This window comes from Theobroma cacao, chromosome 1, assembly GCF_000208745.1.
Source record: "Theobroma cacao cultivar B97-61/B2 chromosome 1, Criollo_cocoa_genome_V2, whole genome shotgun sequence".
NCBI lineage: Eukaryota > Viridiplantae > Streptophyta > Magnoliopsida > Malvales > Malvaceae > Theobroma > Theobroma cacao.
This window is the reverse complement of record NC_030850.1, coordinates 36,442,646-36,456,267: the sequence shown is the minus strand read 5'-3', so window position 1 is coordinate 36,456,267 and position 13,622 is coordinate 36,442,646. Positions and strand designations below refer to the sequence as shown.

General features: G+C 35.3%; 2 protein-coding genes across 2 annotated transcripts; both read right to left on the bottom strand.

The window, feature by feature from the left end:
- On the bottom strand, nucleotides 6,364-8,162 carry LOC18614507 (cyclin-U4-1). Its single transcript, XM_007052298.2, has 2 exons — nucleotides 7,564-8,162; nucleotides 6,364-6,921 (listed from the first exon to the last, which is right to left on the bottom strand). Exons 1-2 carry the CDS (start codon nucleotides 7,896-7,898, stop codon nucleotides 6,645-6,647), a joined length of 612 nt encoding a protein of 203 aa, XP_007052360.1. The 5' UTR covers nucleotides 7,899-8,162; the 3' UTR covers nucleotides 6,364-6,644.
- LOC18614506 (pentatricopeptide repeat-containing protein At1g02150) lies at nucleotides 10,295-13,349 on the bottom strand. Its single transcript, XM_018124621.1, has 2 exons — nucleotides 12,887-13,349; nucleotides 10,295-11,950 (listed from the first exon to the last, which is right to left on the bottom strand). The coding sequence occupies exons 1-2, from the start codon at nucleotides 13,250-13,252 to the stop codon at nucleotides 10,691-10,693; spliced, it is 1,626 nt and encodes a 541-aa protein (XP_017980110.1). The 5' UTR covers nucleotides 13,253-13,349; the 3' UTR covers nucleotides 10,295-10,690.

The window sequence follows — 13,622 nt, the reverse complement described above, 5'->3', positions numbered from 1 at the left end:
TATATATAAATAAAGTATCTGTTTGTTTCACATATCGTGAATCTATCAAGTTTTGATTTATTTTGATAATAATAATTATTGTATTTTATTTAATTTGGAATTTTATTCAAATGTTCAACAAATGAAAACTCAAATGCCTCTATAATTTTTTTATTATCTAAAAAATTTTGAATTAATTTTTTTAAATAAAAAATAGATGCATCAATTATTGAAGTTCAGTTATGAATTGTCATAGTAATATTAGTCATAGAAGATTACGTAGCACAGCTTTTTCTATCGTAACAATATTCCTTTCTTTTCATAAAATTGAAGGAATAATTAAGTTTGGGTTATCTAATTTGTCCTTATATTTTTTTTTAAAAAAAATTAAAGGGTATATGATCATTTATTTGTAATCATTCTCCAAAGTTTGATTTATGTCGATCTAGCCATAATTTATCAAGCTCAATTGACAACATAGCATCTTTTCTGCACCGATGGAATTCCCTAATCTCCATAAATGGAGAAGGATTCATCTCTGGGTCTGCAATTGCACTGAACCCAACTTCAAATTCGGACAAGTTGTAGACAAGCAGGCCATAAGAACAACTTGACAATGCATATTGCAAAATTGAACGAATTAAGGGAGAAGAAACCTGTCTATTTCCCATGAATCTTCAAACTAACATGGGTTTGCAGATCATAGATTCATGGCAAGGTTGAATTGTTTGCTAAATTTTTTGTTCCATTTATGGATAGCATCCAAAGGTTGACATTTTCTGGGGCTTCTTTGGATTACATACTTGTATCAGATTATTTTATTTTCATCATCTTATCCTTATTTTCATCATCTTATCCTATGAAAACTTTATATTAATTTACAGAGAGAAATTTGCCAAGCTAATAGGACAATTTGTACGGATTATTAGCACTCTTTGTATACATCTATCTCCTAAGCTAAAAATTTGCAGGATCACTTTTTCTCTCCAGCAGATAAGTAGTTGCTTGTGACTACATGCACATGTTCCATGTCCCCCTCCAAAAGAATAAAGACAACTGTCAAATAGAGCAATCTGTTCTGACCCATCTCTGTACCCAAATGAACCACCAGCAAAAAAACAGCATTTCTTTGTGTACAAATTAGTGTTGTCAACTCACCTACTTTGTAAGTATCACTAAATCCCAGGCCAGGGGCTCTACGCACCACTCAATGTTTTCATTCTTTGTTCCAGCCCGAAATGCTGCCCAATTATGAACACAACCGTCACCTTTGCACTTTTAGTGGCACCCCAAAAGAAAAAAGAAAAGTTTTTGTGAGAATCTTAAGGTGGATAAGAGCAGGTATCAACCAAAAGTATCACCCTTAACAGAATTGGGGGGAAAAAGGGGGCATCAATGAAAAGGAAACTCCCACTGTCAGACTTTTAATGCTAGTTTTTATATTGTTTTTATCTGATATATTCCAAGGGTTTCAAGTTCAAGCTGTATATTCACATGCATTATCAGATGGTACAGGGTATTTAGAATTTTCCTGACCATTAAAAAAAGCACAATCATGAACCAAAAGAAATTTCAGAAATTGATCGACAATGAGACTTTTGATAGCCAGACTGCAATGTACGAATTCCCTTAGCCATTTTAAAAATATGATTATTAATTAACTTGTAATATCTTTTAATATATATAGTTTATATATTGTGTTAATTTATAAGAAATATAATTACTATTATATATATTAAAATATTTTAATATATATTTTAAATACAAACATATTTATTTTCTATTTTGTGTTAATATTAAAAAAATTATAATTTATAAAATTATTAATTATAATATACATACCTTTATTTCTATATACTTATAATATATAAATCTAAAGAGAAATTGTGAAATTTGAATAGTTTTAAAACCTAGCTATTTTTTTTAATTTCCTGTAATTCAGGACAAACTTATATAATTAATTAAATTAATTCATGAAACTATAATTATTAATTAACATATAATGTCTTTTAATATATATACTTTATATATATTAAGTTCATTTATAAGGAATATAATTACTGTTATATATATTAAAATACTTTTAGTATATATGTATGTACTTTAAATATAAACATATTTACTCTCTATTTTGTGTTAACATTACAAAAATATATAAATTATAAAATTATTAATTACAATATATATACATTTGTTTATATACACTTATAATATATAAATCTAAAGAAAAGTTGTGAGATTTGAAACTTAGTTATTTTTTTAATTTTATGTAATTAAGGACAAATTTATATAATTAATTAAATTAATTAATAAAACTCTGATTATATATTAACTTGTAATGTCTTTTAATATATATACTTTATATATATTAGGTTTATTTATAAGAAATATATTTACTATTATATTTTACTAAAATACTTTTAGTATGTATACACTTTAAATATAAACATATTTAGTTTCTATTTTTTATTAACATTACAAAACTTATAACTTATAAAATTATTAATTATATTTGAGATAGTTGTTTTTAATTATTTAAATTTAAATTTTATTATTTGTGTGTTTTTATTAATTTAATAATTAGTAAATTATATGAAACATGTAGGAGAAATATTATTGTATATAGATACTAGTACGGATTTGGATTCGAGTGATGGGGTACCTATGAATAGCATTTTTTTTTTATAATTGAGAGAGGGGGAATTCGAACCCTGCTTTTTAAGTAGAGGAATAATGCACCAACTAATGAGCTAAATACTCGAGTGCTGGTACCCATGAAGAGCATTTTAATAATTTTTTTTACATAATCGACTTTTTAAACGAGTTAGGATAATTATAAGATAGGTGGGATGTATTAGGGTTAGGGTTAGGATAATAATTTTTAAAAATATTTGGGTAATTAATAAGATTCAAGTACTTTATTTCTTATAAAGTTAAGATTCAGGTACCTCAAAATTAGCAATTATCCTATCTGTTGACAACCTTAATTTCAGTGCACAGTGAACAAAATTCTTTTTTGCTTTCTTCGATGCTTTGAGTCATTGCTAGTATTTTTAAATTTTTGAAATTTAAAAATTATAAATATTTAAAACAAAACAAAAAATATTAAATAAAATACCTTATCCACTTAAGTTTTGATCGAAATTACATGAGGATCTATTAGTTTTCAAAATATACACTTAGCAAAAGAATATTTTTTGTTGGACACATAGGTACAGCTGTTAATCAACCGTTAGTATTTTCATCAACTTGCTGACATGGTAAGAGTAAAAAGAAAATTTTATCCTTAATTAATTTTAAAAATTACTATTATATAATTTTATTATTATTTATTATTTTTCTATTAATAAAAAAAAAAGCGAGCCTCGATGCTTTTATCTTTTTTTTCTATTTAATTTTTCAGAATATAATGATAATTTTTTAAATTAATAAAAAATAATATGTTAATCTTTTTATAATTTTTGTTAATAGTATTTATATTTTTAAGTAAATTGTTCATTTTAAAAATTAATATATTCGTTTAAAATTTTTAAAATATTTATAAATTTTTTAAATTTAGAAGGGGGGTGGGGGGGCGCGGGGGCCCTACCTCCCTCCGCTTCTGACTTCACGTTTGTCACGAGATTGAAATTGTTGCCAACTATTATGGTAAATTGCTTGCTATAAAAGCTGAATCAAGACTCACCCAAACCCGAAGCTTTTCTGGAGAAATCCATCTACTACCTTTTTTTTCTTCAATCCCCATAAAGCTTCATCAATTCTTGAATTCTGTTTGTAGGTCATAACCAAAGAGAAAACAATGGTTGGGACTACTTTCAGGGACTGGTGTCGTTATTTTCAGTATAAGGAAGGTGCAAAAAAGGAGGATAAGGAGAAAAATAGAGCCGACGCCCGCAACGTTGTCTTGGTAGTTGCCAGCCTAATAGCTGCCGTGACCTTCCAAGCTGGGGTTAACCTCCCTTGGTGGTGTATGGCAGGAAACCAAGGAGGACAATACAGCAGGCACTGCTATCATCTATCTATGCATCTGAGACAGCAGCCTACTACGTTTTCTTGACATCAAACACCCTAGCCTTTTCAGCAGCGGTACTTGTCATTATGTCACTCACACATAAATTTCCTTTCAAATTTGAAGTAAGGGTTGCTAGCGTTTCAATGATTATATCTTACGGATATGCGCGCGATCATTGCTGTTACTCGGGATGTAGAAACGTTTCGGTTCGCCTTGATTGCTGCGCCTTTAATAATGCGGTGCTTGATCCAGCTGTTGGTTAAGTTGAAAAACAGGGACAAGAGAGAAGAGCCCCAGAAAGACCAGACCCAGCAAGCACAAGCTTAGGTGGATGCCAAACACTCCCAACTCCTAGAAGTTGGGAGCCTGAACAACTTAGAAGTCAAGCTATTTATATATGTTTACGGCAGTTGAGCATGGAGAAGTCTTCATCAGCATCTTGCAGAAGGGTGGAATTAGGGTGGCTGATTCAATGGTGTTTGAAGGCCTTAGTTGCGGTTCGAGAAGTGAATATTCTCTAGATTTTAGTGGATTGCTTGTTTAGCTTTTGTAATTTAGGATGTTTGGATCATGGTTATAGTGTAATCTTAGTAGTTTTTTGAAGTAGGGAAGATTAGTCCCTTTTGTATAGGGAACGCACTGTTAAGTTTGAGCCATCATTATGTGTTTGAGTGGTGGAATCCTTTTGTAACTGCACGTCTTCCTCCATAGCTTGATTTGTTATTATTATGGCATGCAAGCCGCTTTTCAATAAAAAAAAAAGAAAAATGTGGATGGTTCTCTTTCAGCTCTGCTTTTTTTGTTATGTATAGCTGGGTCATGAAGATCAATGTATAGGGTTTATGGTTTTTTTGCTGTACAGGCGTCTGTTCGTTTTGAGCTGGTTGATGTGTGATTAGATTGTTTCTCTGTTAATCCCATAAGCAACCACGATTTCTCTTGTCGGGGTTTGTTGTGCTCCTGGGCAACGAGGAAGATGGTGTCTGGGGCATCTACCTTGATGGTAGTCTTTTGCTCTCCTTTTCTTAACGAAGTCTATCCAAATTTCAAATTAAAAAAAAAAAAAAGAATAATTAAGTTTGTGCAATTTCATTTGGATATATGATCGATTATCATGTTGTAATCATTCTCCAGGTTTGATTTATGTCGGTCTAGCCATAATTCATCAGGCTCCATTGACAACATAGCATCTTCTTACACTGATGTATTCCCCAATCTCCATAATTGGAAAAGGATTCATTTCTGGGTCTGCAATTGCATTCAACTCAGCTTGATATCTGGACATGTTGTAGACAAGCTACCCACAAGAACAACTTGAGAATGCGTATTGCATTATTTAATGAATTAAGGGGGGAAGAAAACCTGTCTATTTCCTATGAATCTTCAAGCTAACATAGGTTTGCAGATTACAGATTCATGGCAAGGTTGTATTGTTTTGCTAGGTTTGGACCAAAGGGCTAGTCTTGCTCGAAGACTAGTTGGGTTTGATTACACTCTTACCAGGCTGAGGCCCAAGCTTGAAAGCAGCTTTTTGTTTATATCCCGCAAGACCCACACAACTTTTTCTTTTTTCGATTTTAAATGTTTGTCTTTCTTAGATCAACAGCATGCAGGGTTGACATTTTCTGGGGCCTCTTTGGATTACATGCTTCTATCAGATTATTTTATTTTCATCATCTTATCCTATGAAAACTTTATATTAATTTACAGACAGAAATTTGCCAGGTTAATAGGTCAATCTATACGGATTATTAGCACTCTTGGTATACATCTATCTCTTAAGCTAAAAATCTGCAGGATCACTTCTTCTCTCCAGCAGATCAGTAGTTGCCAGTGACTGCATGCACATGTTCCATGTCCCCATCCAAAAGAATAAAGACAACTGTCAAATAGAGCAATTTGTTCTAACCCATCTCTATACCAAAAGAACCACAAGCCAAAAAACAGCATTTCTTGGTGTACAAAATTTGTTGTCAACTCAGCTACTTTGTAAGTATCAGTACATCCCAGGCCAGGGGCTCTACACACCACTCAATGTTTTCATTCTTTGTTCCAACCCCAAATGCGGTCCAATTATGAACACAATTGTCACCTCTGCACTTTTAGTGGCACCCCAAAAGAAAAAAGAAAAGTTTCTGTGAGAATCTTAAGGTGCATAAGAGCAGGTATCAACCAAAAGTACCACCCTTAACAGAATTGGGAGGAAAAAGGAGCATCAATGAAAGGGAAACTCCCATTTTCAGACTTTAGCTCCAAGTTTTTACATTGTTTTTATCTGATATATTCCAAGCGTTTCAAGTTTAAGCGGTATATTCACATGTATTATCAGATGTTACAGGGTATTTACCTGACCACTAAAAAAAGCACAATCATGAACCAAAAGAAATTTAAGAAATTAATTGACAATGAGACTTTTGATAGCCAGACTGTAAAGAAGAAACTCCCATCTGTACATACATAAACAATTTCAGATTCAAAACCCCAAAAAAGGAAACCACAAGAAACCAAAAGAAGAGAGAGAGAGAGAGGGGGGAAACATGTGGGGTTTTAGTGCACAAGTCATGCATTCAACCTGCCAGCCCAAAATGTTTGAACAAAGTCACTGTCTCTGTATCTAACTACATTCAGGAAATCAAAGCGAATATTGAAGGCCTTAAACAGCTAGTTGTTGCTGCTTTTGATGAGAGGATTCTTCTTCATTGAAGCATAAATGGGCTTTAAGTGACCTCCCAAGGCTTAAAGAGGAATCTGCAATACTTGGTGGAGGTTGCAACATCATCTCTCTTTGCAGGTAGGAGTAGTAGGTGTGAAAGGTATTTGGGGTCACATTTAAGTGGAAACCCAACCCAAATAGGAAATCCACTTCAAGGAAGTTCATTTCTGTTGTGCTGATTCCTCCTACTTTTGCATAGTACGCATTGTTGTAATACCTGAAGATGAAGTTCCAAAATATCAGAAACTGAAGTCAGATAAAGATAAATGGTTGGTAGAATATTAAATGGATTATCCATTTTCTTAATTTACCTTTTTAAGAATATTTAAAGGCATGGTAAAGAGAAAAGGGAAATAAAAAAAAAAAGAAGAAGAAAAGAAAGAAGAAAGCAGGTAGGCCGATTACCATAGAGACACTGATTTTTTTAAATTATTTGCATCTTTGCAGAAACATCTGTATCATATGCATCTTGTGTGACTATCAGAAGGACAGCCAGGATTCACATGCTTACAATTATTTGGAATTAGAATGAAATATATTTTCTGGGAAATTCAAAGGCTTTACAATTCCAGCAAGTCTTAAACATATGAGACTTCAGAATGGAAAATCAAACCTCAAGTTTCAGTCAGAGTTCAGAAAACATAAAAGCAATCGAGGTATTAGATAACTGGGGGGAAAAATCTGAGATTTTGCTTAGAAACATACTCTGGTACTGCAAATTGCCAAGTAATTACAAGTTTTGAAGCTTCACTTAAAGAACAAGCTAATCCCATTGAAGCAAATCTAAAGAAAACCTGAAATCCATATGTAAAAATCAAAGAATTTCTGTATGCTTTATTCAAGGAAGTTAAGAACTTACATATCATCCATGAACTTTGCAGCAACCATGACACTGGTAATAAGCAGCCGATGAACGTTGAAAGAATTTATGGGCAACGAGGTTTGCCTTTGAGCAAACCGATCAAGATAAACATATGCAACAATAAAGCAAGACGGGCTACAATTTGCATACTTGTAAATTCTGTCCAGGTAGTTTTGAATTGTGATAGTTGGCCGAGTTAGGCCATGAAACACCGAAATCTTCTGAGGCTGAAACCGACCGTTTACATCGTTGGATTCTGCCACTTTTTGGAGAAGAGAAGACAGAAACGTTATGAGATTTGGCATCACATTTGGGTTCTCTAACTCTGCCATAGCTGAGAGCAAAAGAAGTTGTTGAATGTGTTCTTTTGCTGCTCCTATTGAGGTATATATGGTTTTACTTTGTGTTACAAAACAAAAACAGGCAAGGTGGTCGTTAAAGGGTAGGCATTTTCAATGGAGAGAATTAGCCTCAGGAATTTGAATTATGACTCGGATGTCATTTGGTGGGGTTTATAAGGCCTTTTCCTTGACACAAAAGTTCGGGGATTTCGAGTTGGGGGTTATGATTATTAAATTTCAAAACTTGACTTGTGCAAGAGGGAACAAATTGCAAAAGGTGGTTCATTCTTCGCATTAAAGTCCTTCTCCTGAAAGGAGATTGAGGTTTTCGGGTGATTAACTTGTGGCCACTGTTGCTGTGCTGATGGCATGCCATACCCATCATGTGATTACATGTGGGAAAATGTTGATTATAATCTGTGGGTCCTACTTTTTGGAGATCTTTGCATGTGTTGTAAATCTACAGAGTCTTTGGATTTGTTGTGTTTTCTCGGATGATGGGTAACATGTAATTTGCTCTGTTGGTCCATAGCCATTGCCCCATAGCATCTGCTGCTGCTCTGTTTTCCCCTAAAACAGATGACAGAAACTACAGATGTTTAAGGTGTAGGGCGGCTTCCAAGTTCAGGTCAAGATTCCGGCGTTGCATTCAAGATGTGTTTGGCAACTACTAGATGAGGGATCTTATCTTGCATGAGTATTGTCTACAAACTCAACAAAGAAACAGGAATTCTGAACCTGCAGGGACCACGGGTCTGCTTGTGTTTGACTTCGGAATGATCATCATCTCGTCTGATGAGTCAAATGCAGCATAATTCTTTGTTTCACAGATCAAAATACTGTTGTAGGTGATCATAATCAAAGCACTGAAACTTGCAAATTGGAATTCAGTTTTTAATTCTGATTTTGACCCACTTCCAACCCAATTGACACCAAGTGTTTTACTTCAAGTTCTCCACTTCTGCAGCTCTTACTCAAAAAGATCATAATTGTCATTTTTGTGGGGGCCAACTCATAGAGAAAGGATATTTTCCTGGCATATCCTAAAGCTATCTTGTTATACTTTTAACAAGTAGAGGAGAATATAGAACAGATATTAACATGGTTTTAAAAAAGAACAGAGAGAAGACTTAGACTTTACAGCAATATGTCACTTGCATGGACCCTGTCTAACTTCTTCCAGGATATATCTGCAGTTTACCCCTTTAACTTTGTCCTTTGTGCCCACCTCTCATCAACCATCAAGCTGCAGATATCAAAATAATTTGACCCCAGATCCACTTGGGCATTTTCAATCTACAACTAAATAATTACTTTCATAGTTTTTTGGATTAAATCTTTAGGTACATGCATAACCGCATAATAAGGCAAAGACCCCAATTCAAAACAGATGGATTTACACCTGAATTTTACCATATCAGTTAACTTTAATCTTCTCTACTGTGTAATTAGTACTATTTTACATTCATTTCAAAAGTGATGGGTTTCAATCAACTTTGTCATGATGATCAACTATGCAGATTAACTTTGGGAGAAAACAAGAGCTTGAAAATTTGTCAGTTAGGAAGGCACCGCCAAGCTGGAAACATGTCTTTTCTTGGAGTGAAACAAGAGCAAAGGATGTCTTGTTTAAGGGAAATTTACAAACTCTGATGAAATTCTTGGTTTTGCATTGGGATTAAAACTCAAAAGCATTGTCTGTTGCAGGCGCCTCCCCAACCCCATGTGCTGTCCATGTGAGCCCTCTCCTCATAGCCTACTGCGACCCACATAATTTGCCACCACGAAAAATAAAAATAAATCCAAAAAAAGAAGAAGAAGAAAATAAGGCCAGCCCGCATGTTATCTTCCTTAATGCATGGTAGTGGGCCTCCTGTAGCCTTGAGAATATGACCCTTTGTTCAGAACAAGGCATTGACAAGCCAAGATTTTGGATAATCTAATGTCAACAAATGAAAATCGTCCAGCAAGGGTTTTTTTATCACTCGTGAAGCACATGCCATTGGGTCCTGCTGCATTTTCTTTCATATTTTGTTTTGGTTGTCTTCAGGAAAATATTATTACCACCGACGGGGCTGCTTTTGTTTTATAGGGGTAGCCGATGATGCAAAGAAAAAGGAAGATGTTGAAGCATGTGGACTCGATGAGAGCAAATGAGATAATAGTTCCTGTCCAAGAGAAAGCATAGGTGATGCGAATTGGAGGGTTGTATATTTCAATCTGATAAGCAAGTAAATCGTACGCAAAAGGACAGGTTTTGAAGCAAGGAAATCATGCTTTTCCCTGGAAGGTTTCATTGTCAAAAACGTTCTTGCAATCATTAATCTGGAAATCCTGAAACAAATTATGATTGGTGAATGACGGGATAATAATGCATTGAATATAGGTTCAATCAGCTTATCATCAGATAATATGTGTAGAATTTCAATCTGATTCATGTCTGGATTTTTAAGTCATAAGCTTGTTAAATTACCCATATTCCTTTCACAAATGGGAGGAATTCTGCCACTTTGAGCAGCTACACAAGCTTAAATTTGAAAATTCATACATCCGGAACTGGGAGTTGTAGAAAAGGGCTCCTCCAGCCAGACCTCGGACAAGGTGGGTTTTTCCTTCTGCCAAGTGAAGCTCCCCCTGCAGAAATGCATGGAGATGGAGAAATACCTTCCTTGCTGACATCAGTGGATATTCCCTCGCTCATGACTTCCATAGATAGATAAAAACTTTCCCTGCACCTAAGATTTAAACATCAAGCATCCCTCTACAAAAAGGCAATAGGCATATCACACAGTGCCCTGCAGTTGGTTGATAAGCACCTCAGAACCATCATCCTGATTCTCGTCACTGGAACTATAACTGCTTTTTCTATTTTTGTCCCTTGGCAATTCACTTTCACTGAGAGCTTCTTCAGATAAGCCAATGAGAGATGCATAAGCTTCATTTTTGAGACATCCTGATTGCCTTAACAATCCCACAAAAACCTCCCTACTTGCCATGTCTGCCTTTTCCTCACAGAGGTTAAAGAAGGCGGAGACACTGGTGGGTTTCGGCCTCCAACCCCTTGACCCCTCAGTTGCAAAAGCATCCTTCAAGCAAGACAATGCGTCGGGAATTCTCTTCTCTAGGATATGCCCTTCAGCAAGAATCTCCCATGAGCTTGAATTTGGTTTTCCTCCCACTTCAGCTATGTGACTGAATAAGCTCTCAGCTTTATCCAAATTTCCCTCTTTAACATACCACCCCATGAGAAGATTTGCTATTCTAGGGTCATAAGATGTTTTAACTGTCAGCCATTCCTCATAAATCCTTTCTGCCCCTTGAATATCACCAGCCCGAACCAGAGATGAGATCACGGCATGAAAACCCAAATTTGGAATACTGGGGAAAATAGATTTGTAAACCTTCCATACCCGATACACCTCCTCTCTGTTACCAACACCACCATAAAGACTAATAAGATAGTGATAAGGTATACGATCCCGACCAGTGATCCTACTCTCCACATTTCTCAAGCATTCTTCAGCTTTTTCAGTCAGTCCCATCTTGATGTACATCGTTGCCATTGTGCTAAATGTTGTCCAGTTCGGGTTGATGCTTTGATCTTGTTTCATCTGCTCATATACTTCTTCCATCTTTTCGACAGATCCTTGGGATCCACAAGATGACAACCAGATGTTGTAGGAATATATATCCAGGCGTATGTTTTTTTCCATCATTTCTGAAACCATGGACTCAACTTTATCATACTCCTTGAGGTTCATATAGAGGGTCATCATCACATTGAATGGAAGGGGATGCATGGCATAACCTTTACCCCTCATGTTGTCAATTAATGTTTCTGCCTTATCTCGCATTTTAGCCCGCACATAGGCATTCAGAAGAGCCCCATATATCCTCTTGTCCTTCATAGTATCTGGGAGTTGAACGAAGAAATCTTCAGCACTTGAAACTCCACGCACCTTAGCAATAAGGTCTAACTGAATTGCAGCATCACTAGCAGACAATCTAAACCTCTCTCCTCTGTTGTTCATCCAATCATACACCTGCACAATGTTGGAAAAGTTAAAAAAATGCCTGATGCAAGAATATCAACCACTTTACTGAACAAACTGTGTGCCATTTTGTGCTCTTTTTAGGACTAGTCGACTACAATTGTTCTAACTCCCAGCATCCAGAAATTGTCACCCAAACTGTGCTAATACATGGCAAAACAATAACTTTAATGCCAATGGTAAGTTGAATTACTGTCTCTATTCCACAATATTACAAGCTTTTGCTTTGTAAGTGCATATCACTTGAAAGAATTGTGTTTCAGTTCATCTTTTAGGTTAACAGTTGGGAAACTCTCTTGTAAATTGAGAATTTGAGATAGATTCTTCAACTTCTTTTTGAGGATGCTAATAGTATGCCGAAAAGAACCTGGTGCATCAACTGTAAATTTTTCTTTTGTCCTACTTTCACCTAACCTATTTTTTTATCCTAAGTTCCAAACTGAATTCCCTTGATAGCCAGCAGGCAATAATCAAATGTAACACTGTCTCAAACTCATAGAGCATTTATCAATACTAACTTACCATGGTAGCTATTGCTGCTTCAAATTCATAATCTGAGGCAAGACTTTCAGTTCACGTGATTTTTGCAGTGAATGGGCATGCTCGCTAAAAAGCATCCACACTCATTACCTATGTGTTTTGACAGGCTATTAGGATCCTTAGGGCAAGCAAATACTTTCAAATAAAACTCCACCTTCAGCGCCAAATGTACATATGTTCATAAAACAATCAACAAAGTAGTCAACTTTCTACTAGGAATAACACAAACTCATTAACCAAATCACTTTCAAAACGCCAAAACATCAAAAGTTAGCTAAGAACTGGATTTCCCAGTAATTATTCATATAAAATTTATAGATTCAACCAATCAATATCTATAAGAGATAGCAAACACCAAGACCAATAAGAACACAAAAATCACTTTACCTCAAGAGCTTGCTTGTAACGCTTGTACTTCCGCAACTCCTTGACAACCCTACAAAGTTCCCATTTGGTGAGCTTCCTACCTCCTTTCTCCCATTCATTCAACACAGACGCAGAACCCAATTCAGGGTTCTCCATCAGCGATATTTTCTTGTATATAGCGTTCCATTTGATCATGGGTCTTCTTTCATAGTCTACCGTTCCATAGCTATGAATTTGAGAAATGGAGCATGTGACTGGGAGCTTCTGGTAACTTTGGGTTTGGGAAAGGATAAGCTGGGGAACCTGGCAAGGGAGCTGTCGAGAGTAAGACGACGTCGACGAGAGAGAAACACGATGATTCAGCAAGGAAGAAGGCTGGAGAAGCATATTGGTTTGGCTAGGGTTTAAGAGATTTGCAGCCAAAGTAGAAGGGAGCGAAGTGGCCGTTTTTGGTTGCAGAGCTTCTCGTTTTTTTGGTGTTTTTGAAGATAAAGTCCCGATGGAAATTACCTTTATGTCTTATCTTTCTGTCGTTCTGATAACAGGGGATTGTTTTGCACTTTTGCTGCCTTTCCTTCTATTCTACGGTAAGAGGTTGTTTATTTAGTTAAACATCATCCAATTTTTGTTCAATCTCTTCAATTTTGGTATTCTTTTTCTGTTAAAAATTCATCAATTTTATTATTATTTTTTCTTGTAGCAAGTAAGAGAACGATACGCTTGGTTATTACTTTTTTGGGTTCAAGGATATACTCTT